General features: G+C 51.7%; 1 protein-coding gene, 1 long non-coding RNA gene and 3 other non-coding genes across 5 annotated transcripts in view; 4 read left to right on the forward strand and 1 right to left on the reverse strand.

The window, feature by feature from the left end:
- The first annotated feature begins 2027 nt into the window (after nt 1-2027).
- On the forward strand, nt 2028-4236 carry LOC121831829 (uncharacterized). The gene is made up of 5 exons (XR_006075430.2): nt 2028-2185; nt 2390-2436; nt 2939-2990; nt 3765-3850; nt 4050-4236. It is a non-coding gene; the product is annotated as an uncharacterized LOC121831829 (long non-coding RNA).
- LOC121831904 (small nucleolar RNA SNORD49) lies at nt 2240-2310 on the forward strand. Its single transcript, XR_006075499.1, has one exon. It is a non-coding gene; the product is annotated as a small nucleolar RNA SNORD49 (small nucleolar RNA).
- LOC121831903 (small nucleolar RNA SNORD49) lies at nt 2791-2862 on the forward strand. The gene has a single exon (XR_006075498.1). It is a non-coding gene; the product is annotated as a small nucleolar RNA SNORD49 (small nucleolar RNA).
- On the forward strand, nt 3910-3981 carry LOC121831925 (small nucleolar RNA SNORD65). The gene has a single exon (XR_006075520.1). It is a non-coding gene; the product is annotated as a small nucleolar RNA SNORD65 (small nucleolar RNA).
- Nucleotides 4237-4342: 106 nt separating the features above from the next.
- The window catches only part of Lrrc75a (leucine rich repeat containing 75A), a 46631-nt gene continuing 25825 nt past the window's right edge, over nt 4343-25148 (reverse strand). Inside the window, exons 2-4 of the mRNA XM_042284206.2 lie at nt 19098-19226; nt 9574-9689; nt 4343-5786 (exon numbers count right to left, since the gene is read on the reverse strand). Coding sequence (XP_042140140.2) covers nt 5264-5786; nt 9574-9689; nt 19098-19226 — 768 coding nt within the window. The 3' untranslated portion in view covers nt 4343-5263. The remainder of the gene's footprint in view (nt 5787-9573; nt 9690-19097; nt 19227-25148) is intronic.

Raw genomic sequence — 25148 nt, forward strand, 5'->3', positions numbered from 1 at the left:
CAATGAGCACAGGACTCGGTCCCACTGCCTAGTTGCCTCCCAAACTGATCAAGCCAATCAACTGTCTCACCTATTCAGAGGGCCTGATCCAGCTGGGGGCCCCTCAGCCTTTGGTTCATAGTTCATGTGTTTCCATTCATTTGGCAATTTTTTATTTCTCAATAATTGAGTAAAACCGAAATTTATTATAAGCCACAGTCGTCCTAGGGACCTCCAAGCTATATATATAGCCTCCATGGTTCTATGGGTTGTGGTCTGATTGTTCTTTATTTTATATCTAGAATCCATTTATGAGTGAGTACATACCATGACTGTCTTTCTGGGTTTGGGTTACCTCACTCAGGATGATTTTTTCTAGTTCCATCCATTTGCCTGCAAATTTCATGCTTTCATTGTTTTTTTCTGCTGAGTAGTACTAAATGAACAGGAACTGTTTTTGGTTTCTTTGAACCCCCGGCCCCCCTCTTCCTCAGTGTCTGACTTAACATCCTTGTGAACTATCAAAACTTTACACTACTATCCTTAGCTATTCCACAAACCCACAAGCTAAGAAGGTCACTGGGTAGCACCTGAAACCAACAGCAGAGAGCTCCCTCTTTGCTGTAACTTGCCAATTGTGGTCCCTTCCAAATGACTTTCCTTCTTCTGTAACTACAAACACTCCCAAAATGGAACATGGTATTTGGGGAAACCTGAATTTGTGTCCCTGGCCATGGTCACTCACATTTGGCTCCAAAATAAATGATCTTATTCCCTTTAAGGTGAGTGGACACTTCCCTCCCTCCATTAATTAAATCCTACGTTTATTCCCTGGGCCATCTGGATTGCTGTCTCAGGACTACCTGGCAGTTCTCTTCCGTTAAAATGAGTCAATTCCTCAGTACATTTGCATATGAAGTGTATGCAAGCACAGATGTGTGTTGCTGGATGGAACCTAGCATCTCCTATATAATAGCTCTGTAAGACATTGCGCTGAGGTATTTTGAGACAGGATTTCATTCTGTAGGCTAGGTTGGTCTTGAACTCACAAGAACCTTACTCTAGCCTCCTGAGTGCTAGGATACAGGTTCACCCATCCTAGGCTGGCCTCAAACTCTCTGTATAGCTGAAGAAAGACCTTGAACTTCTGATTCTCCTGCCTCCATATCCCCAGAACTTGGGAGTTTGCCACAATACCCAGTTTATGAGGTGCCGGGGATGGAACTAAGAACCTCATGCTCGCTATGTTCCCAACCCTTAAAAGACACCCGAACCTGCTCATATACTGACGGGATAGCATCAGCAGTTTTCTGTTGCCCATGAGACAAGCCCGATGCAAAAGTCAGAAGCGGGAAAGGGGTGGGGACAATGAAAACGGATCAAACAGGAACTCCTCTTGGCTGTATAATTCTCTAAGGAATGTGATGAGGGCTGTCTGCATAGGGTCTTGAGAGGTTCCGTGGATATGTTCAAACAGCAATGGGGCGAAGAGCGGCCCGAATCTTTAAGAAACAGCTGCTTATTGTCTCTGAATGTAGTTTCGGGTGTTATCTCAGGCGAGCCTCAGAAGAGCCAAGGTCTTACCCTCCATCCCCAGGTCCTGAGGATTAAACGCATGCTTATGCAAGCATGAGATTATTTTGGCCCTTTTCTTTCTTTTTATTTTGAGACAGGGCTCGCTAAAACTGCCCAGGCTGGGCTCGAATTCCTAAGGTCCAGACTCCTAAGCAGTTGTGATTTCAGGCCTGCGCTGTCAGACTTAACTCCATGTTTTCAAAGTCCACAACGAGTTTACAGAGGGCTGGGAACTCGCCGAACACGATCGTGTCGGAGGACACATTGGCTAACATAAAAAGCACGCCGAAGCCTTCGCGCAGGCGCGCTGCAACTCGCTCCCCGCTCTCCGCTACCCAGAATTCCCGGGGCGGTGGAGACCACTCGCCCCACGGAGCGGGGGAGCGCCGCGAGTTCCCGTGAGCCTTTGCCACTCCCGCCCCCCCCGGGTGGGAAGTGGTCTGTTCCGAGCCCTTAAGAGCCGGGCGCACGATCACCGCGGTCTCTCGCCGCGGACGCTATGTGTTCGTTCGTGTTTGCTTCCCGTAGCCGGACCTGGTGCCTGGGCCCAGCGGAGCGCGGCCGGTGCGATGCCGAGCCAGCCCGGCCTGTCGGCCCCGCCGTGGGCGCTGCGCAGACCTGAGGGAGCCGGGTAGGTCGGGGTCTGCACCCCGGGGCTCCGCGCGTGGGCGGGCTGGCCGGCGACTGCTCTGATGAGACTAGAAATAGGAAGTGCCGTCCGAGGCGATAACTGACGACCTCCCTTCTTAGCTGATCGCAGTCGCTCGAGCCTCGGCGATGGACCGCGCGAGTGTTCGAATGGTCTCTGGACTCGCTTGTTCTTTTAACCTTTCAGGGGGAGAACTGACCGGACGTGGAGGAGGAGCAGAGTGCCACCACGAGGTAAGTTCCTGGAGCCGTCGATGTGTGGCTGACATGGTAGTTTTCGCTACCCGCGGTGTTCCCACCCCACCCCAGCCCAGCATTCAGCTCATGCTTTTTGCAGAAGTGCTTAGCTAAATTCCTCCTGGCGCTGGATGGCTCAGCTGCCAAGAGGCCTATTACTACAATACAGTATTTCAGGCAGCGTGGTTCATAACCACCTGAACCTCTAGAGCCAGGGAATCGAGTGTGTTCTGGTCTCGGCCACACCATCCACATGCACCCACCCCCATGGGCACAGCCGTAATGGGCTGAAATGGGCCTCCAGTCAGTGGCTGTTCAGCATGGGTTGGAGTGGGACAGAGGAAGCTTGACTGCGGTGATGAGATCACTAATAGGAAGTGCCGTCAGAGGCGATAACTGACGATAAGTTGTTCCTGGCTGATGCAGTCAAGCCTTCACCAGTGACTGGTGTTGAGGATTAACTCGGTCTGGACTATAACAACTGCTGTGTTCCATCTAGGTCGGACATTGAGATCGGAGGCTGACTGCCAGCAGCCGTGGCCTCCCATGAGGTAAGCTTTTGTCTTGGTTGTAGTTGGGCCAGGCCTTGTCAGTTTGGTTTGGTTATGATCGTTATGAATGTACATGCATCAGTCCAGCCTGACTTGGAATGCTTGTACTCAGTACTGGTTGTAGTTGGGGGTGGAGCCTACATTTAGCAGGGTGCTGTCCATAGGTAACTACAGAGCCATCTTTTTTATGTGTCTGGTGTCCGTGTAGGCTAGAAAGGGGCACGAGACTTAGAGGTGGTTGTCAGCCACTACTTGAGTGCTGGGAATCAAGCCTGGGCCCGTGGAAAGGCAACCTCCAGTGCTCTTAAACCTTAAGTCATTTCCCAGTCCTTTAACTCGTCTTAAATTCCCTCTTAAGTGGCAGTTTGGACAGCTCATCCTGCCATTTGGGTCCCATGGATTGAGCCCAGCTGGGCTGGTTTTGCAGAAGCCCCCTCACTGGTGGTTAAGATTGCATTTTATTTAATTTTTTAAAATTATTTTTGTGTGTACTGGTGTTTTGCCTGCATGTATATCTATGTGAGGGTGTCAGATCTTGGAGTTACAGACAGTTGTGAGCTGCCATGTGGGTGCTGGGAATTGAACTCAGGTCCTTTGGAAGAACAGCCAGTTCTCTTAACCACTGAGCCATCTCTCCAGCCCCTAAGATTGCATTTTAATAACTTGAAAGATGTACCCTTTGTAAGGTCTTTAGTGCTCTTGTTAGGCTGTGTTTAAAACTAGGTTCCAGTGTGGTGTGGCTGCCGTTAGAAGTAACTCATCCTGTTTCTGCAGTCCATCTTAGGAGCGTCCGCTTCCTCAAGTTTTGAGAACTGAGTGCTGGAATGCAGCCTGTGTTGGTAGCCGCAGTGAAGGAAGAGGTAAGTTTGATCTATACACTGATTGCTTCAAGCTAGCTGTCATTTTTTGAAAGGATATCAGATGATGAGATCACCTAAAATAGCTGGAATTACCGGCAGATTGGTAGTGGTGAGCCTATGGTTTTCTGAAGATATCTTTCAGTGTTCTGAATGCCATTAGTTGGAACAAGTGTGATTCTGAAACCTAGTTCCTCTGCAGGCTGTCTCCAGAAGAGTCTCCAGCAGTACCGCCACCAACCGGGATTCGGAAAGCAGCCTCTTAAGCAGTGTTATGAAAACAGTCCAGCATGTGTCTGCTGACCCTGTTCTGTCTGGTCAGGCACATTTGGTGATCATCCTACCCCACGGGAACTTCCACACATGTCAATAAAATGTTTGTGCACAAAGTTGTACCATTGTATTGAATGAATTCACAAGTCTGTGTGTGTGTGAGTGCGCGCACGTGTGTATGCACACATGTTACCATTAACAAGCACCAAAATAAAGCAAGTCTTTGGTACTGGTCCTCAAAATCGTGTATTTGAAGAGTAAATTGTCAGGTGTTGAGCAGCCCAGCACTGTAAACTTCTGGTCAGTCTAAGCTGTTTTCACAACCTAAGACTTGGGCAAAGATTCCAAAGCATTTAAGGCATCCACACTTGTCCTGTCTCTTGGCTGTAGTGATGCAGTACCATGTAAGGCCCCTATCTTGCCCAGATCCTATGAGCCAGTTTGCTTGCCGGGCCTGTAAGGCTTTGCTTCCCTTGGATCTTGAGTCACCTAGTTCAGAACAGTTCCCAGTTTCCTTGGGCTTGGAGTGTAGGAGCTGCTCATTGTGGGGGTCGGGGGCATTATGGGAAAATAGGTGTAGAAGCCCCAATTTTCCTTATAACTAGGGCTGAAGTAACTAGTCCTGGAGCCTTAGGATAAGTGCTTGAAGAGCCATTTCCAAGGACTAGATTCTGGGAATAGGGTCTGAAACCCAGCTGGTAGGAAAAAAAATGTGCTGGTTGAGGGGTGAGGGCACTAGGCATGTGCTGCCTTTCACAGTAAAATCCTCCAGTCAAGGAAGGGAGGTCTGCAGCTTGAACTGGATTTCCTATTCTTAGTGCTCAGGACCCAAACCACCTCCAGGAGGCCCCTGGGAATCGGGAAGCCCTCTTAGTAGATGCCCCTTTCCCTTAACTGTAAGGAGGCTCAACTGCTTGGTTTGGTCCAGCTCCACAAGTCTGGGAGAGCAGGCTGAGTGGAGACATCCCAGAGCCTCCAGAGCAAGGGATGACTTCTCAGCGGCGGGGACTGGGAGCTGGGGACAACAGTTAGTGCTCTGATAGCCTGGTGTCTGGGTGGTAGGTGGGGTGTTCAGACATCCTCCTGATGGGAGGAGCCCCAAAGCCACCTTAGCCATCCTGACAAGGTCTCCCTGCTTCCTGGTCATGTCTGAGTCCCAGTCTCCTGGTCTCCTGTAAGTGTCACAGGGCTTCCTCCAGGGTCCTGCTGACTTGTACCTTCCCTGGCCTCTTCCCCAGTACCTGGCCCCTCCCCCAGCTCCAGGATGGTTGGTAGGTGCCCCTGCTTTGGAGAGCGCTTGCGCAGGCTGAGCAGGAAGGGCTGGGGTAAGGAGAAAATGTCCACATTGTTGCCCAGGTCAATCCATGTGACATTGGGGAACTTGCTGGGGTCCTTGAGGGTGTCGGTGAGGTCCCTCAGCAGAGCTCTGGTCAGTCGGTTGCCATTGAGGGCTAGTGTGGTGAGGCGAGGCAGGGTGCTGAGCGCCGGCAGGAGCTGCAGGACCATGTCGTCCGTGAGGCCCGTGAAGCCCAGCTCCACACTGTCCACTTGCTCTCCACAGCGCTGAAGATAGCTGGTCACCCGCTCCAGGTCACGGGAGGTCAGTGGGATGCCTGACAGATCCACCATGTTGTCCGGGGGATTCCCAGCTAGGAGGGCCTTGAGACTGAAGGAAAGAAGGAATGAGCAGGCTTTTAGCGGGGGCAGCGGGGGCTGTCACCACAGAAGCAGCCTCTGCTTCACTCTGATCTGGGACCTCATTTCTTCTACCCCTCGCCAGGGTGGGTAGACTAGGGAGTCCGCAGCTTCAAAGCTCCGCGGAGTGGGCAGCGCGTGAGGTTGGAGGCTGCCACCCCAGTTGCTCTCCAAGCCTAGGTTTCTATAGGATGCCTGCAGTTTCCTCCTAACTCCTGTTTCCTACCCTGTGCTAGTCTCTAGCTAGTTCATAAAGGTCGGTGCTTCAGGGGCTTGCCTAAAAGAAAACAGCTACCATTATTACCGCAGGGCTGTGGGGAACGCTAAAAACCACGTGTTACAACAGCGCCTCCTATAGGCGGATGAGTGAATGCTGTCACTGTCAGTCACTGGGGCTGAGCTTTCACAGCTGAGTGAGGGCAGCAGGCTGGTGGGAGGCTTGATGCTTTCATCTCTCTTGCCATCCGCTGCCCCTTGCCTGGTTCTGGGGCCCAGACCACTTGGCTTGAAGTGTGTCCCCAACCCCCACTCCCACTGGTGAGATGCCCAGTTTTCTCTGAGTTTTCACATACCTGACCCTCCTACCCTGGGGATGGCTGAACTTGCTGCAAGATGTCTATGCCGGAAGCTCAGGGGTCACAGCCTCACCAAAGCAGCTACCCTGGGGCCCCCTTGGAGCTGGGAGATTTTGTTCCTTGGATTTGAAGGTAAAACTCTCCAAAGCATGAGATTTAACTGCTTAGAATCCTGCCTGGAATTTGTCGGCTGTGACTTTAGTGTGGGGTTCTATCAATGTCAGCAATGAAGCCAACCCAGCACCCTGAAGATGGCTGACCGTCTATACCCTGGAGTCAGGTAGGTATGGGTTTGAATCTATCCCCACTGCTTGCCAATTTGAAGATCTTGGCCAGTCAAACGGCCAAAATCTTCTACCCCACTCACTCTAATATTTGTTATGGCCCTACCATGTGCCGGGCAGTGTCCTAGGCTGGTGTCACAATGGCGAACCTAGTGGACAGGAGCCTTGTTTTCCTTCTGTCATGGGGAGACAGGGAACAAATAACGATGACAAGTAGCTTTTGGGGGTTGTGGCTGTGAGCTGCCTGACAGGGGACCTGGAACCTGGAACTAAGCAAGCAGGGCAGGCTTTTTAGTTCCGAGGAGAAATTTACAACCTGACGTAAAGAAAGAGCACGCTTGGGCCATTAGAAGAGCTGGCGAAGAGTTCCAACCGAAGCAGTGTCAAGTGGAAAGTCCCTGAAGCTGTCAAGTTCGAGAGTGCTCCTGTGTGTGTGAGGTAGCCTAGAGGAGGGAAGACAGAGAGGAGGCACAGGCGGACCACAGTGCCTGCTTCAATTTCAAGTGTGAGGAGAAGCCACCTGAGAGGAATGAGGAGGTTTCATTCATACAGTTCCCAAATGGAGAATGGACTGAGCCTCTTGTGTGTGGACACTGGCAGACAGAAGACCTAGCTGGCCATGGTTGGCATATACCTATTATTCTGGCACTTGGAAAGAAGCAGAGGCAGGGGGCATTGTGAGTTTTAAGCTAGCCTGGGTTACACAGTGAGACTCTAAAATTAATCTCAGAAAGCTGGGCATGCTGGTACATGCCTTTAATCCCACTACTGGGGAGGCAGAGGCAGGCGGAGCTCTTAGGAACTGGAGGCCTGTCTGGTTTGCAAAGTGAGTTCCAGGCCAGCCAAGGCTACATAGCAAAGACCTTGTCTCAAAGGAACAAAGCCAGGCATAGTGGTGCATGCCTTGAATTCCAGCACTTGGGAGGCAAATGGAAGTCTCAGATCAAGGCCAGCCTGGTCTACATAATGAGCTCAAGGACAGTAGAGCTACATAGTGAGATCCTGTCTCAAAACAAACAAAGAAAACCCAACAAACAAACAAAACAAAAAAACTCACCCCCCCCTCCGCCCCAAAACCCCAAACCAATCAAAAAAGAAGACAGGAAGAATTGGAGAGGTGGCTTAGCAGTTAAGAACATACTGCTCTTGGAGAGAATCTGAGTTTGGTTCCAGGTACCCTGTCAGGAAGCTCACAACCACTTGTAACTCCAGCTCTAGGGGGAGTTGCATATATCATTATACTACACACACACACACACACACACACACACACACACACATACACACACGTAATTTTCTTTTCTTTTCTTCGAGACAGGGTTTCTCTGTGTAGCTTTGGGTCCGGCCCTGGAACTTGCTCTGTAGACTAAACTAGCTTTGAGCTCACAGAGATGCGCCTGGCTCTGTCTCCTGAGTGCTGGGATTAAAGGCGTGCGCCATCACCGCCTGGCTCATAATTATTTTTAATATTATTTAATGTGTATGGGCATTTGCCTACACATATGTTTGTGTACTATGTGCCTGTCTGTCGCCTGAGGAGGCCAGAATGGCGTTGGATCCCCTGGAGTTACAGATGGTTGTGAGCCTTTGCAAGAGCAGCCAGTGCTCTAACTGGCTGAGCCATCTCTCCAGCCCCATGATGTTTAGTTTGAATTGTCAACCTGACACAGTCTGGAAACACCTGGGAAGAGAGCCTCCATCGATGTCTAGATCAGGCTGACCTGTGGGAATGTCGGGGGAACTGGTGACTGTGTTAACTGACTCAGTCTAAAGCTGGGCACCACTGTTCCCTGGGTTTGGGGCTGGGACTGGTGGAGTGGAGAGAGAGAGCTGAGAGTTACGCATGCATTCATTTTCTCTCCGCTTTTGACTGAATGTGACTAGCGGCTTCAATCTCCTGCCATCCTGACTCCGCCACAACGATGGACTGCAACCTGGAACTGTAAATCAAATAAACACTTCCCCCTTCAAGTTGCTCTTGTCAGGGTCTCCCCCCCCCTCCCCCCCCCGAAGCAGGGTTTCTCTGTGTAACAGCCCTAGCTGTCCTGGATCTCGCTCTGTAGACCAGGCTGGCCTCAAACTCACAGAGATCTGCCTGGCTCTGCCTCCCCAGTGCTGGGATTAAAGGCGGGCACCACCACTGCCCAGCTTGTCAGGGTGTTTTATCAAAGCAACAGGAAATGAAACTAAGAGAGAAGAGAACCGTCTTGTCCTTTCCAGTCCACCGAGAGCCCCCTGGACGATCTGGGCACAGAACCAGGGCCTTGCCAGTTTGGAGCAGGCCCAGCCCTTCACCTGTGTCACCTGTACAAGGCAGGAGTGCTTCCTCCTCCAGGAAGCCTGCCTCTCAGCCTGGGCTCACCTGCTTCCTACCACGAGACCTGCTCTGTGTATTCTGTCTCAAGCCCTCTAGCTCTTGGTCTTCCGGACTACAAAACTCTGGAGGGTCTTCACGGCTGCATGGCTGCGACAAGGCTAGACTCTAGATCCCCTGGAAGGGCATCCCAGAGAACTTTCTGGAAGTGGGTTATGATAGCCACAACTTGAAGCAATCCTTCTTGCCTCAGCCTCCAAAGTTCAGGGTTGCAAAGGTGAGGTACACTACCATGCCTGGCTTCCATCCCAGAATACTAGGAACACCAGGAACTAGAAATGCCTTGTGTCCCCTCCCCACCTATCCATCTGCGGGCCGTGCACCCCAGATCCTACCCCAGAGACCTCCTTTTCAGCATCTCTCAAGTACCTGGAATATCCAAGTTACTTTTCTGGTCCTTACCTCCCTTCAGGCAGAATTTACTGACATCCCCTCTGGCTCGGGCCTTCCCCTCAGCACAGTGCCCCAGGAAGGGTACCAGTCAGCAGGGTTGGGGCAGGGCCTACGACGGGGACCACCACTCACCAGGCCTGCGGCTTCCTCTTCACTAGCCCTCGATGCCTCCTCCACTGTGAATGAGGGCTGAGGTGGTAGGTCAGCTGTCGGCACAGTTTCTCCATGGCACCCAGGGCATCACCTTCCTGCAGAGGCAATCACAGGCACAGGTCTGTGAGGAGGCCCTGGAGGACTTGGAGGTGCCCTGATCCCCCCACTCTAGATTACGAAACTACCTGGCTCTCTGGGAGCTTAGGGTAAGAGAGGCCTGCTTTGCTGGCCCCAGTGAGCGCCTTTGGCAGGAGCGGCAGGCACAAGTCTTTCCCAGTGCAATCTGCCCACCTACACTGTCTGCCTGCTTCATTAGCATTTAAAAATATTATTTCATGTGTATGGATGTTTTGTTTGTATGTATGACTGCACCATATGCATGCAGTACCCGCAGAGGCCGGAAAGGGGCATCACAGTCTCTGGAACTGGAGTTAGAGATGATTGTTAGCTACTATGAGGGTGCTGGGAATCAAACCAGAGTACTCTTCAAGAGCAGCCAATGCTCTTAATTGATGAGCCATCTCTCCAGCCCTCTCTCCAGCCCTCTCTCATCAACATTTGAGTTTGTGACCCTGAGAACCATGGGCTGAACTGCATCCCTTCAACAATTATATATTGTTCCCGTTTTTTTCTTTTCCTTCCTTCCTTCCTTCCTTCCTTCCTTCCTTCCTTCCTTCCTTCCTTCCTTCCTTCCTTTTTTGAGACAAGGTTTCCCTGGGTAGCCCAGTGTGTCCTGGAATTCACCCTGTAGTCCAGGCTGGCCTCGAACTGAGAGATCTGCCTGCCTCTGCCTCCCGAGTGCTGAGATTAAAGGTGGGTTTAATCCCTGCTGTCTCGCTCTATATTGATCTCCTAAGCCTCAATTCCCCAGAATGTGACTGCATCAAAGACAGGACATTTAAAGGTAATTAAAGTAAAAATGAGGCCATTATGAGTGGGCTTTAATCAATATATCTGGTGTGTTTAGAAGTGATTAGGGAACAGACATGTCCAGAGGAAAGATCCATGTAAGCATGCAGGGGCAAAAAAAATCCTTTACAAAAGGCTAGAAGAGCCCACACATCTTGGCCTCCTGACCTCTACAACAGCGAGGACATTAATTTCTGTCATTTAAGTCACTGGACTATACACTGGGTTAACTGCAGTGCAAAGATTTAATAGAGACACACCAACTCCATCTCAAGGAGAATCAATTCAACATGGCCCCTGTGTCAGGTCTGAGCTGGGTGGAGAAGTGTGTCTCCCAACCCAGGAATGGGGGCAAGAGTGTGCTTCTGCCAGGAGACTCAGAGCCGAGGGCCAAGAGCCAGCAGTACTGGGGCTCCAGTGCAAACCACCCACAGGAGGCAGTGAGGTTCCGTGTATCGAGTAGCATCAGCTTTTCAGGTGTGATTACCATTGCCACTCTGCTCATGGAGAAGCAGCCTACTCAATCATTTAGAACACGGACTTGGACCAAACTGTGCAGTTCCATGTCCTGGTTTTGTCTGTGGCCTTGAGTGAATTAAGGCAACTTCTCTGTGCCTTCAGTTCTCGGGGGAGGGGGGCACAGCAGGACACAACACTGGCTTGTGCGGTTTGGGGTTTGGAGGATTAACTGGGTCACTACTATTCAGGTGCTTTGTGCAGAACCCAGAGCACAGGAAGCTCGCTCAATGAGCATGGTCTGTAGCTGTGGACACATTCAGGAATTCAACCACAGATCAAGAGTACCCAGAAAAGTTGGGCGTGGTGGCACACGCCTTTAATCCCAGCAGAGGCAAGAGGATCTCTGTGAACTTGAGGCCAGCCTGGTCTACATAGTGAGTTCCAGGACAGCCAGGAGAGACCTTACCCAGAAAAGAACGATGTCTGTCCTGAACATGGACAGACGTATTTTTCTGTCACCACTCCCTAAACAATGTAGCACAATCATTGCTCCTCTAGCATTTACCTGGGGATGCTCACTGCGAAGGAGGGTGGACACCTGGACTATGCTGCCTTAGGAAGGGACATGTGCATTTGGTATCTACAGGGTCCTGGGGCTCATCCTCCATGGAAAGACCAGCATGATATCCTGAGCTTCTGGTGCTAAACAACAAAGGTCCTTTCAGCCTGGGCTCAGAGGTAAGCTGGTTTTGTGTATGTGTGTATGTTTTGTTGTTTCTGAGCCAGGGTCTTACTGTGTAGCCCTGGCTAGTCTGGAAATCACTACGTAGACAAGGCTGGCCTTAAATTCACAGAGATCTGACTACCCCTGCCTCCCAAGTATGAGAATTAAAAGCATGTGTCACCACGCCCAGCCCTTAAGCTGAGTTTTTAAAGAGATACCCCTGAATGAGGAGCTAAAGTTGGGGAGGGCAGTTCTGCAGGCATGGGGGCAGCAAATAAGAATCTGGCCGGGCAAATCCGGCCATCCCCATGCTATCACTGTGCAAACCTTCCTGTCTCTCACCTGGATTACGGCAGACGCCACGCTAGAACGCTACAGAACGCCCACACTCCAGAGTATTACAAACTTTCATCCCCTCACTATACAGAGGCGGGGACTGAGACTCAGCGAGCTGTGGCTGACAGAATGGTAAGAGAAGAAAGTCCGAGCAAGTGGGACCAGAGAGGAGGGAGCCTGCGATCGAAGGAAGGCCTGGAGAAGTGAAGCATCTAAACAGGGAGCCATGGGGTGGCCTGCCGCTGAGGGGACTGCTCTGGAAGGGACCCCCTTGTTCCTTACAGCCTCACTGCTTCCTGCTGCTTCAGTGTGACCGACAAACCGGACATCAGTTGTCCAGGCCATCTCACCGAATCCGAGAGTAGACGTCGGATCCCTAGACTTAAGATTCTTGCTTAGCCTGGTCACACAAGGTGGGTGAAGGTGACACAGAGAAGCAGATGCATCGTTGGGGGCTGCCAGGGAGGCAGGAGAGAGGAACGGTGGGTGAGGTCTATGGGATCTTCTTTCTGGGAGATGGGGGCGGAGGGACAGGGAAGTTGAGAGGGTGACTGAGGCCATGCCCACAGAAGGGACTGAAAGTGACAGAGGTCACACACAGGTCAGAGAAGGTGTGGGCAGAGGGCAGATGAAGGGGTTGGGAATTGGGGCTAGAGATCTGGGCAGAAAGCACAGGGCTGGTGATAGTATTAGTTGTCAGTGTGACGAATGCAGCATTACCTGGGTGATGGGCTGCTCATCACGACCACGGGGGCATTGTCTTGTGTCCAGGGGATACCTGGGTGATGGGCTGCTCATCACGCCTGTGGGGGCATTGTCTTGACTGGGTACAGGGGAGTGGGGAGAGGCATCAATAAACCGAGCAGAAGCATGCATGTGTCTTGGCGTTTTGATTGCGTACGCAGTGTGACCGGTTACTTCAAGCTTTTTGCCACCTTGACTTCCCCCACATGATGCACCGTCCCTTGAACCGTGAGCCAGAATAAACCCGTTCTCTTTTAAGTTGGTTCTGTCACTGTACTTATCACATCAACAAGGGCTCCGGAGGAAGAGCGGGTGTAAATGCAGGGTGGGGAATGACCAGCTCCTATGGGGACATGCTCACTAGGAGGAGCCCGTGGGACCCCCACCTGGGATTCCTCGGATCTGGCTGAACCAATGGAATACGATGAGGGGGGAGTGGAGGGAACACTGGGCCAGGAGACAGAGAAGGCACAGAGAAGAGGTGTGAGTGAAGCACCTGGGATAGGGTGGCCAAAGTCACCTTTGGCGGCCACTCTGTGGCCGATGAGGGCCTTCCCCAGCACAGGCGTGGCTGGGGTGGTGAGTAGTGGTGCAGACTGGTAATGGTCATAGCTGACTCTGCAGGCAAAAGAATGGGATACCAGGGTGGGGCACGACACGGAGACGGCACATCTTGAGTTCATTTCCCATCTTGCCCAGGGCACCTTAAAAAATCGACACTAGTGGCGGTGAGCGGGCAGGTCCTCTGGCAGCGGGTTCACTTTATTTTCAGTTAGTATACAAAACAATAGGTCTTATTATGACATTCTCACACACATATTATTACATCTTACTCACACTCTCTTCCTTAGTGCTCTCCTCTGACCCTCCTCCCACTCGCTGGTCCAGCCCCCTTCTGCTTTCATGGCGCATACACTCTGGGAAAACCGCAATGTTTTGTTGTCTGTCTTCTCTCCCATTCCTTCCTTCGCTTATTCCCGATGCTTCCCGCCTCCCAACCCCTTCTTCCTGGATCCTAGTCCTGCGGGGCGGGGAGAGAGATTCTCTCGTGCAGCTACGGTGGAGAAGCACCCGGCTCTCGGACCTTAAGGACAAGAAGGGCCAATGGATGGGATGGGGTGTGTGTGGGCACGCCCAGCATCGTTTTGGGGTGCTCTGGGACCGAACTGTTACTAGTTTCCGTTGTGGCCCCTCCTCCCATCAGTTCTCCCCGGGTTTCCAAAGACCCGAGGCCGCGCCCTCTCCCTCAGTTGCCCAAGCTGGATTAGCTCAGGCAGCAGAATCTTCAGAGAACAAAGGCATAAAGAGGGATGGTAGTGCACGGTGTCGGCCACAAGAGGGCAGCCGAGCACAGGGCGAGGCTGCTGCTACCGGAGGGAGCCGGAGTCAATCTCGGCCTTCTCATTGGCTAAAGCGGGACAATAGCTGAGCATGCCAATTAGAGTTGCGAGTCCCTGTAAAAAGAACAGAGACGATCCCCTCTGCTTGCCTGGGCTAAATACACCATGGGTCTTTTGTTGTTTCTGTACTGCTTGGGATCCACCCTGGCCTCGGATGGCAGGCCCACACTAGCACCAGCCACACTTCCCACCCTTAACGATGACTGAGCATCTAGAAATCATTTCACTCCGGCACACGGTCTTACCACTCCCACTTTGCAAATGAGGGAACTGAGGCATAGAGTTCCACACGCACCTTGTAAAAGGGAATGAATCCAGACGCTGCCCCTTGGCTCCTACCAACCTACCCACTCTGCTCCTCTCGTTAGAGACCTGGCCCTTGGCATATTCATTCAAGGTGCTTTTATCCTTTTCCCAACTCATTCCCTTCCCAGGCTCCCTCAAGGCCTTCTTCCAGAAGAGAATGGCAAAGAGCGGGGCCAGCCCAGAGGAGGACAGTGTGTGTGTGTGTGTGTGTGTGTGTGTGTGTGTGTGTGTGTGTGTGTGTGTGTGTGTGTAAAAATGAGACACCTTGTAGGGACCGGACCGGACAAGAGAACAGGGCCTGTGGGTAGCCATATTCTCCGCCATGTGGGAGGGTGGGAAAGAGCCCCGTGAAAAGAGGAAACAGTACGTAATGGAGCAGAGGGGGGATGGACGGACTTATACAGCATGCCTGCTCAGTAGTTCCAAAGCCTCCACCAAGCTGAGCTGCTTTGGGGTGACAAGACACCGGGCCGCGTGGGTGTCTGTTAGCGGCGATTAGCCACGCAGAAGGCTCAGTATGGACTGTGGAATACTCCTGGCGGCTCTTCCTCTCACCCGTGGGGAAGCGTGGAGGCATGGCACAATTGGCGGGACTCCAGGCACTGCAGTCTCTCCAGAACTGCCCAGGGACACTGCCCTGAAGCGCTGGGGGAGGGGCTGTCTGAGGGACTTCCCCAGGATCGGTTGGAAAGCGGCGCAGGGGCCCACAGCCAACCTACAGCCTTCGCTGGTCTCTCGGCTGTCAGATGCCATCTGTCCCTTCACTTCCCAGGCACCTTGAGAAGAGCACCTAGGACTCCAACAACCTTGTCTGCCACTCAAAGGCTTCCCTCATTCATAAATTTACCCATTCATTAATCAGATTCTGACTGCTCCACTCACTACACACTGGACACTGTTGAGATGGACAGCCTGCCCGTTTTCCCTTGGCTTACCCCTCCCCCACCCTACCCCCATCTGTTTCCTGCCCATCTCTGCGTCTCTGCGTCTCTGCTCGCGGGACTGCTCTGCACAGTACATCACCAGGTTCTCTTGTCCCTGGTCTCTAGCTGGGCTCAGTTAATGAGAGCAGCCCAGGATCAGGAGGACGAAACGGCCAAGCCGTCTCATTCAGCACGTGTTGGAGCCTCCCAGACCATCCTGTCCTTTGTTCCTGGCAGCCAGCCCCAGGATTTATCAGAACTGTCCCGGGGATCAAGAGAACAGAAGGGCCGGAGGGGTGGTGTGTGCATTCTAGGACAGGTATCTTGGCTCGCTCTGTGATACAGGACACTCAGGCAGTCCTGGGGAGACACCCACATGGCAACAAACGGCGGCCTCCTGCCACCAGCCCCGCAGCGTGCCTTAATGAACTCCAGTAAAGCCCGACACCTGTAGCCTCGGACTCCTGCCCCGCAGAGACGGTTTGACAACCCATGCCCGCTTTTGTGTTTTGTTTTACTTACTTATTTTTAATTGTTTTTTTTACATATGAGTATGTATGAGGACGAGTGGGTGGGTGCATGGGGATGCCATGGCACACGCACTGTGGTCAGGGGACAACTGTCAGGGCACCTGACTGTGACTGCAGTAGAGGTGAGATGGGAGGTGGAGGCAGCCAGTCTACCCCAGTGGGTGAGATTCCAGGCCAGTGAAAGACCTTGTTTCTAAGGTAGAAGGCATCTGAGGAACAGCAGACACTTTAGACTGTCCAATGACCTCTATGAGCACACGTACACAGGTGCACACATGCATTTGGACACATACTCACATCCTCTTATTCCTTCCATGTATGCTTGCACACACACACATGCACGCACGCATGCACATGCACACACACACACACACACAAATTCACAATGGAACGTGCTGTTTCCTGCCTGTTAGAAGATAGAACTGTGAACAAGATGGATAGATAATCCTTAGAGTATTATTTTTTTAAAAGACAGATGTGGTGATATTTTATTTGTGCTTTAATAAATAAAGCTTGCCTGGAGACCAGATGAAAAAGTCAGCCAATATAAGTAGACAAAGAAATCAGGCAATGTAGCACACGCCTTTAATCCTATCACTTGGCAGGCAGGGATCTATCTGGATCTCTGTGAATTCAAGGCTACACTGGAAACAGAGCCAGGCGTGGTGGCACACGCCTTAAATTCCAACTCTAGTTAACCATGGAGGTCTGGAGGTCTGTATAGACAGACAGGAAGTGACTGGGCTGGGCAGAAGCAGGAAGTGATGTAGCTGGACTGAGAGAGCAAATCAGATGGCAGAACAGCAAGGCATATAGACTGGGTAGACAGGAAGTCACTCGCATTTGGAAGCTGCGGAGTTGGTGAGGTAAGGTTAGCTGAGGCTTTCCCTATTTCCCTGATCTCTCAGGTTTTCACCCCTATATCTGGCTCCGTGTTTTTTTTTTTTTAATTTAATAAGACCATTTAGTAATTCATGTCCAGACAGGGTCTCACTCTGTGGCTCTGCCTGGCCTGGAACTTACTATACAGACTGGGCTGACTTTGAACTCACAGAGATCTGCCTCTGCACTACTGTCTGGTGCTGGTACTAAAGGCTTAAGTCTCCACTTAAGTGGGTAAAGTAGACCGCAAAGTAACCACCCAGCCAATATGGGATAATTTAGGTCTTACGTGCCCACAAAGGGCCATGCGTTGAAGGCTTGATCCTCAGTGCGGTGCCACTGGGAGACAGACTTGAAGAGAGGAGTCTAGCCAGGCGGTGGTGGTGCTAAGTCACTGCAGGCGTTTGGTTTGAATCTAAAATGTCCACACCACCCAGGCTCATGTTTCAATACTTGTTCCCCAGCTGGTGGGATTATTTTGGTTGTGGAACTTTTAGGAGATGGTCCCCTAGTTGGTGGAAGGTCACTAGGGGTCTTTGAAGACGACGGCCTAGTCCCTGGTTCTAGCCTTTCTCTGTTCTTTCTGGTCCACCATGATGCGAACAGACACTCCCATAAGAGCTGGTGGTCTTGACACCTTGTCTACACCTCTAGGCCACAACTTGAACATCTAGGGGAGTGTCAGACGCAAAGGCCCGTGAGAAGGGAGTCCCAGTCCCTTCTGGGATGTTCTTTCCACCTCTGTCCCACTCACACCTGGGGGAGTCCCAGAGGAGCCAAGGCTGGTCAATGAACCCCCAGCAGGGCTGGGCCCATTCTGCTGCTTTGGAAATCCTGGTCAGAGAGCAAGACCTGGCCTGTGGGGACCATGTCTGATCTGCTGCTCTTTCCTACACTGCCCTACTGGTTCAGTACCCTGGTGGCACGCAGAAGGTGCCACGGGCCGGCTTCTGTGCACAGGTGGCCATTTGGACAAGGCCCATGCAGATGCTTCGTGAGCTATCTCACTTGGCTCTCAGCAGGAGGGAGACGGTTCCGATGCCCATTTTGGAGTTGAGGGAAAGGAAGTTCTGGAAATCAAGCGATGTGGGAAAGGTCACACCATGCAGAGCACTGAAGACATGTGCTCCACCCCCATTCACGTGTTGGAAGGTGGGGCCTTCCGGAGCTGACTCGGTGGTGAGGGTGGAGCCCTCGCAGTGCTGTTCTAAGAGGGGTCTAGAACCTTCTTTCCACCATGTAAGGACCCAGGAGAAGGCAGCAATCGGAGATGGCGAGCGAGGGTCCCATCAGACACCCTAACCGTGCACTTCCAGCCAGATGTGAGAAATGAATTCCTACCTAGAAGCCCTCAGGCTATGGTACTTGTGTAGCAGCCTGTACTGAGTAACCCAGACTGATGTGGTCCCCGGCCCCACCTAGGCTGAAGAGAAGGAGCTCTAGGCTCTCCTGGCCTAGCCTGGTCCTGTGTTAACTCTGGGCCTGGTGAGGCAGTTAGATTTTCTTGTCTTGCCCAGGCCCAGGTTTGCAGAGTAAACACCTCTGCCGTCCTCAGGAAAGGCACATCTACTGCAGTACCTGCCTTCCTCAGCTCTCAAATGGGCATGAAGATAGTATTTTCCCTATATTCATAGGTTGTTTTTCTGTTTGTTTTTGTTTTTCTCGAAACACAGTTTCTCTGTGTAGTTTTGGTGCCTGTTCTGGATCTTGCTCTGTAGACCAGGCTGGCCTCGAACTCACAGAGATCCACCTGCCTCTGCCTCCCGAGTGCTGGGATTAATTAAGGCGTGTGCCACCACTGCCTGGCACATTCGTTTATTTTTGAGGGCTCTATTACCTGTCACTTCCCAAACTTTTAGGCAATTCACTTCCTATTGTAGCAAAGACAGGGGTATGTCAACTGCAGGGCTCCCTCAGAGGCCTGTTTCTGGTACTTTCCTGTTCCCCAGGGTTCCAGCCTCAGCTACTTGGCTCCCCGTGGCTCCTCTCCCAGTCTACCAACCCTCAAGACTGGCTTTTCTTACCGTCTCTTATTGTACTCAAAGCTCCTTTGCCTGTCTTCTGCTGACCCTGCAGCTCCCACCCTCTGCAGCCCAGTCCCCCTCTTCTCTACATCTTGGCACTAGGCAGCTCCAGGAGCCAGAGAGAAGGTCCCAGAGGAAGCCACCGATGGGGTCAACCCCAGAGGTTTCTTTTTCCTTGAGCAACCACGGTCAGGTCTATGCTGTCTAGAGAGGGGGTCCACCTCACACCCTAGGAGACTTGGCTGCTTGAGACCACAACTGCCTACCGGCTTGGGGCAGTGGATGTAGCGTGCCAGACTGATGATGAGGTCATGTGTGATGGGGTCCACCAGGTTCCGGAAGCTGGCGTAGCGATATAGCACATCATCCAGGGAGGTTGACTCCATGCCCAGGTCCTGAAAGAGAAGAGAACGCCCAGAGGTCAGGAGCCACCCAACTCACTTACAGGGTTTTCCTCTTGCGAACCTTCTACTACAAGTAAGTGTCTTGGACATGAACTTTAGGATGGGTGGCCAGGCGGTGGCGGTGGCGGCGGCGGTGGCGGCGGTGGCGGCGGCGGTGGCGGCGGCGCACGCCTTTAATCCCAGCACTCGGGAGGCAGAGCCAGTCGGATCTCTGTGAGTTCGAGGCCAGCCTGGGCTACCAAGTGAGCTCTAGGAAAGGCGCAAAGCTACACAGAGAAACCCTGTCTCGAAAAACAAAAACAAAACAAAAAAAAAACTTTAGGATGGGCGAAGAAAAGACACTCCCCCCTCCCACCCCCGGAGGCACCACACTCCATCTGCAGAACTTCCACCAGGGCTCAAGGGTTGCTGGAGTGTGGCCAAGAGCGCTGGGATCCAGAAGGCCTGTTTCTGCTCTTCTGGGTGGTTGGACTTCCTAAGATTCTTACCCAATGCCAGGGAGAGGCCAGTCCAACCCTCTCCCAAGCTTGAGCTTCCTGAGCTGATGGCTTTCTGCTCAGAGATAATGGAACAGGCAATGGTCCACCTGGCAGTGTTGGATTAGGCACTAAAAGTTGCGAGGCCTTGAGCACCCCTCAGCCATGATGCAGCCCCTCAGGAAATCTACCTAAGAGGTTCACGGCCATGCTCTCTCTATAACAGGGAGACAGTGACCCTGTCATCAGAAATCGGTGAGGGAAACAAAACTAAGCAGCATGGGCAAAGCTTCTGTAGGGCCCAGTGTCCCGTGTGGTCCCCCAAACCTCCTGAACCCATTCTCTACCACACTGTGGAGCTCCTTTCCCAGAGACCCATCTGAGAATGTGCTGAAAGCCATTAACTCCAGAGAATACAGGAGTCGGGGCAGGACGGGACCTTGGCATATCAATTCCATCTTGGCCCTGCGGTCAGGAGGGTGTGTTGGGCTATACAGAACTTTAGAACTATTACCCGGGAATGAGGAAGACACACTCCTACCCTGACTGGGACATACGGAAGCTGGGAAGGCCTCAATTCCAAGGGCATCAGAAGGCTGTGCATTCTAGCCTAGCATTGAGCTTCCCAGCCCGACCTCTGCTTACAGGTCAAGGCTCCCTTCTTGGGGACAGGAAGGCAGAGAAAGGGGGAAGCAGGGTAGCGACACCCAGGGCTAGAGGCGAGACTCATGGATGAGGGAAGGAGGTCGTGGGTATGGGGTCTTCCTTTTCTTTTTCTTTCCCTTCTTTCCTGTGTAGCCCAGGCTGGCCTCAAACTTTTGGAATCCTCTGGCCTCAGCTTCCCAACTACTGGGAATATTGGCCATGCCCAGCTAAGGGTTTTCTTTTCGTCTGTCCTACTACCCTTTGGCTGTTGACTTAAGGCTGGTCTCTGTCCCTCACCCATGTACATCTGTCCTTGGGGTGATTTACACCTAATATTCTCAGGTCCTTGTAGACCCCTTAGCTTACTGTAAGTCGGTGGGCAAGAGATCAACCCACCTTGGGGTGTGTTGTTTTTTTTTTTTTTCCCTGACTGTAAAATGGGCAGGTCAACAATGAAAGTTCTCAAACTGTGTCCCAAGGTCCTGGGGTTGGCAGGTGGTACTGGGGGACAGGAGGGAAGCAGAGCCCCTCTTGGTCTCAAACAAATGAATAAACAAACTACTGCCAAAGAGCTGGGAATGTGGGAGAAGCCTGGTGGCCTTCCTGCCCTCTGTGTAGCCACACTGGGTCCCATCTCTGCAGGCCCCCCATGTTCCAGGCCATGTGAGGCCATCATATTCTTGGAAAGACCAAGAAATACCACTGGCTCATCCAGAGACTGGGCAGGCTTGCCTTGGTGCAGACTGTACCTCTCAAGGGCCTACACTCAGTTGCCCCCTCTACCCTTCAATGCAGGAACCCCATGGTTGACAGTGGCCTTCTCTATGGTGGGAGATAGTGGGGGGCTGGGTGAGTGAGTCACAGGGTAACACCTTCCTGAAGGACTCCAGCTGGGGTGGGGCTCTCAAAGGTCTCAGGGCTACAGTAGGAAACACCAGCCCGGGGCCGGCCAAAGGTTGCTGTATTTCATTGCTTGCTTGATTTCCGGCCACAACTGTGTCCAAGGACACTTGTGCAACCTCAGGACCTACGCTAGTATCTGGGTGTCTTCTCTATGTCTCTCCTCCCTCTAAGCCAGTTCACTGGGGACTTTAAACCGGATACGAGGGAGAGGAGGTAACTAGCCCCTCAGGGTATCTCATGTGACAGCAGCTAGGGCCACAGTCCTGGGGAAACCAGCTGCCCTGACTGTAGGCATGAGGATACAAGTGCTGTGTGAGGGAACTGGAAAAACCAAATCCAGATGTGGCCCTTACAGGTGCTAGCCTTGGAGGGGCTGGTGTGCCTTGCAGCAGCAAGGCACCCAGGGGGATCTCATCTTCCTCACGGTGGCTCTAGAGAGCACATCTCTAGGAACTGTGTGTACAGATGGTTGCTCACCAGAAAGTCTGGGCGAGTATTATATCCAACAGCAGGCTCTGAGTCATGGCTGGTGGGAGTTCAGTGAGGAGGGCGATGCTGGGCTGGCCCCTCACCGCTCCCTGACTTGAAATGCTGTGCCTAGAGGTGACAGGCACCCGGCGCATCTCCAGGAGGTGGGGCCCCCCATGACGCCAGCTCAGAGAAGCAGGTTTGGGGACATTTTGCAATGGGATAAGCCATAATGGGCCTAGGGCCAAGGCTATGGGCTTCCAAAGGGCAAGTATAAATTTATACCGGAAGACAGAACCTTTAAAGAGCCTGATCCTTGGGCAACCTGAGGCTCTTCAAGGGTCTCTGCCGTGACATGACCTGTATTTCAGTGAGCTCGCCGTAGAGATCTCAGTCCAAACAACCCGCAGTGAAGGCCTGAGCGCCGCAGCAGCAAAGCAGCTGTTGGTAGGCAGCAAGGCACCAGACGCGCACAACAGGACACAGCCCCTCTTCTTACGTCTTTATTTTCCTCGGGAAAATTCTTCTAAAAATCTATTTCTCTCATATGTAAATCGGTGATCCATTTTTTTAAAAAAAATATAAAAAACCCAGCTTTGTGAAGATGTAATCCACATACAATTTACTCATCTATAGGACAGAGTCTGGGGCTGAGGCGGAGCTAGTGGCAGATTATACGGGTTCAATCCTCAGCACCAAAAAAAAGAAAACTGTAAAATACAGGAGTTTTTAGTATGTTCAAATCTTTGTGCAACCACGATAGATTTGAGAACATTTTCATTACCATGACCCCATTCCCAATTCTCCCCTCTCAGGCACAGGGCAGTTATCTACCTGCTTTCTGTCTCTATGTATTTCCTATTCTGGCCTTCTTTCTTTTGTTGTCTAAGTGTAATTACAGATCTTTCCAGCGACATTGCCCTCTTCTTTATTGTTATTAATTTTAAATTAACAAGCAAGCCCTTTAGAGTCCCTCCTCAAAAAAAAAAAATTTTTTTTACTTAACCAGGCATGGCGGCACACACCTTTTATCACAGCCCTCTGGGGGCAGATCTCTGAGTTCAAGGCAGCCTGGTCTACTGAATGAGATCTAGGAGAGCCGGGGATACAGAGAGAAACCCTGTCTTCGAAAAACAAAACAACTCCCCAAATATTTACTTATTTTTATTTTTTGTGACTGAGTGTTTGCCTGAATGAATGTGTCCTGAATGGGTGTCTGGTACTAGCTGAGGCCAGAAGAGGACACTGGGGTTACAGTCAGTTGTGAGTCTCCATGTAGGTACTAGGAACTGAACCCAGGTCCTCTGCAAGAGCAGCCAGTGCTCTTATCCACTGAGCCATCTCTCCAGCCCCTTAAGTCCCTTTGTTTTAATTTCTAATAATCTCACTAGCATTAGAGAGGATCTCCGAAAGAACTCTTGTTGAAGCTTTCAATCACTTTAAACACTTTACCCCAAACATTCAGGAACTGCTGTGATAGAAGAACGTGTTATTCTGGGAGAAAGGGACAAAGAGGGGAGCAGGAAGTAGGGAGCCCCAGGGAAGGCTTTGACTCTGCATCCTGAAAAACTCCTCTGGAAACATGACTAGCTTTGCCTATTCCTACTTCCCTCTTTTTTGTTGTTGTTTTGGTTTGATTTTTCAAGACAGGGTTTCTCTGTGTAGCTTTGGAGCCTGTCCTGGAACTCACTGTGTAGACCAGGCTGGCCTTGAACTCACAGAGATCTGCCTACTTCTGCCTCCTGAGTGCTGGGATTAAAGGTGTGCGCCACCACCACCCGGCTGCCTATTCCTACTATGCCCAACCCTCCAGTGAAGTGCCTGGTCCATGTGGGCACAGGCTATGTGGTGGTACTGGGGGTCAAGGGAAACCCATGCCCGCAGCTGGTGTCTGGGAGAAAAAACATTATCAACCCCGGGAATGGGCCCTAGACTTTCACAGAGAGAGCATACACCATGGGGACAAGGACCCAGGCACTCATCTCCCTGCATTTTCTGTTGCTGTAACTGAATGGCCGAGTCTGTGTAACTCATAAAGAGATTTCTATTTAGCTCATGATTCGAGAGGCCGGGGAGTTCAATGCAGGGTGGTCACATTTGGTAAAGGTCCCATACTGTGCCGTGACACTGCGGACAGCATGAACGTGTGTAGGAAAGGCACTGACCCACTTTGTAACAACCTGTGCTCGAGAGAACGAATCCATTCCCGTCTGTGAGAGAGAGATTAAAAGCTCTTTAATGTCAACATTCGTCTGGGCGAGCACATTCCTTTCTCGGCCTCTGTTACTATAACTGGAGGTTTCAGATCTCGGTTGCTATTATGGCCACAGTTATTTTCCCCCACTTTTCACGTGTGTAGAGTCAGCAGACCTACGAGTACGTTTTTCTTTTGCATGGGTGTGGGTGGTGCATGCACACTGCCTAAGGTTGACGTCAGGAATCATCCCCGCTCTTCCACCTGTGCGCCGAGGCAGGCTCTCTCAATCAAGCCCAGAGCTTGCTGATACGGCTAGTCTTGGGATTTGTCTGCCACCTGAGGCTGGAATTACAGGTACGCTGCCATGCCTACACCACGAGTATGTGGCTGTGGTGGTTCCCACAGGCTCATGTGTTGGAATACTTTGTCCCCTCTTAGTGGAACTGTTTGGGAAAGAGCAGGAGGTGTGGCCTTGTTGGAGGAGATGTGTATGTGTGTGTGTGTGTGTGTGTGTGTGTGTGTGTGTGTGTGTGTGTGTGTGTGGCTTTGAGGTTTGAAAAGTCCAGGCCATACATACCTAGTTAGCTCTCTCTGCCTGGTGCTTGTAGATCAAGATATAAGCTCTCAGCTCCTGCTCCAGAGCTGAGCCATGCCTGCCTCCATGCTCCCTACCATGATGGTCACGGACTCTAACCCTCTGGAACTTTGAATCCCAAATTAAATGCTCTATTTTATAAATTGTCTTTGTCATGGCAACGGGAAACTAAGACAGTGGGTTTCTGGGGATATAACTCCTAGTCCGAAATGCCTACAGGGCAAGCATTTTAACTGAGCCTCTTCCCCAGCTCCCATTATTATATTATTGTTACTTTAAATGTGAAAATAACATGCTGATCAAACCTCGAATTGTATGCTCAGGTTTGCACGCACACACACCCAGAACTGTGCACCGGGCTTGCACACTCGCCCTTGCTTCTTGCCTCCTGCCCACCGAGACCTACACCCTCACTCTGAATCGCGCTCAGTCACCGAGCACGCGTTCCCCTCGGAGGAGGCAGAAAGGCCCTTTCCTGACACAGACGATGAAAACGCCTGTATGGCGAAGCCACACCTGAGGACAATTAGGCTCAACAGAAACTTCAAAATGTCAGGTATTTGGCCATCCTTGGGTACGGAGGAATGCAGACCCCCGAGGCTGTCTCTCCAGCTGCTTTCTAAGGCAAG

Source organism: Peromyscus maniculatus, chromosome 8 (genome assembly GCF_049852395.1).
Source record: "Peromyscus maniculatus bairdii isolate BWxNUB_F1_BW_parent chromosome 8, HU_Pman_BW_mat_3.1, whole genome shotgun sequence".
Taxonomy (NCBI): Eukaryota; Metazoa; Chordata; class Mammalia; order Rodentia; family Cricetidae; genus Peromyscus; species Peromyscus maniculatus.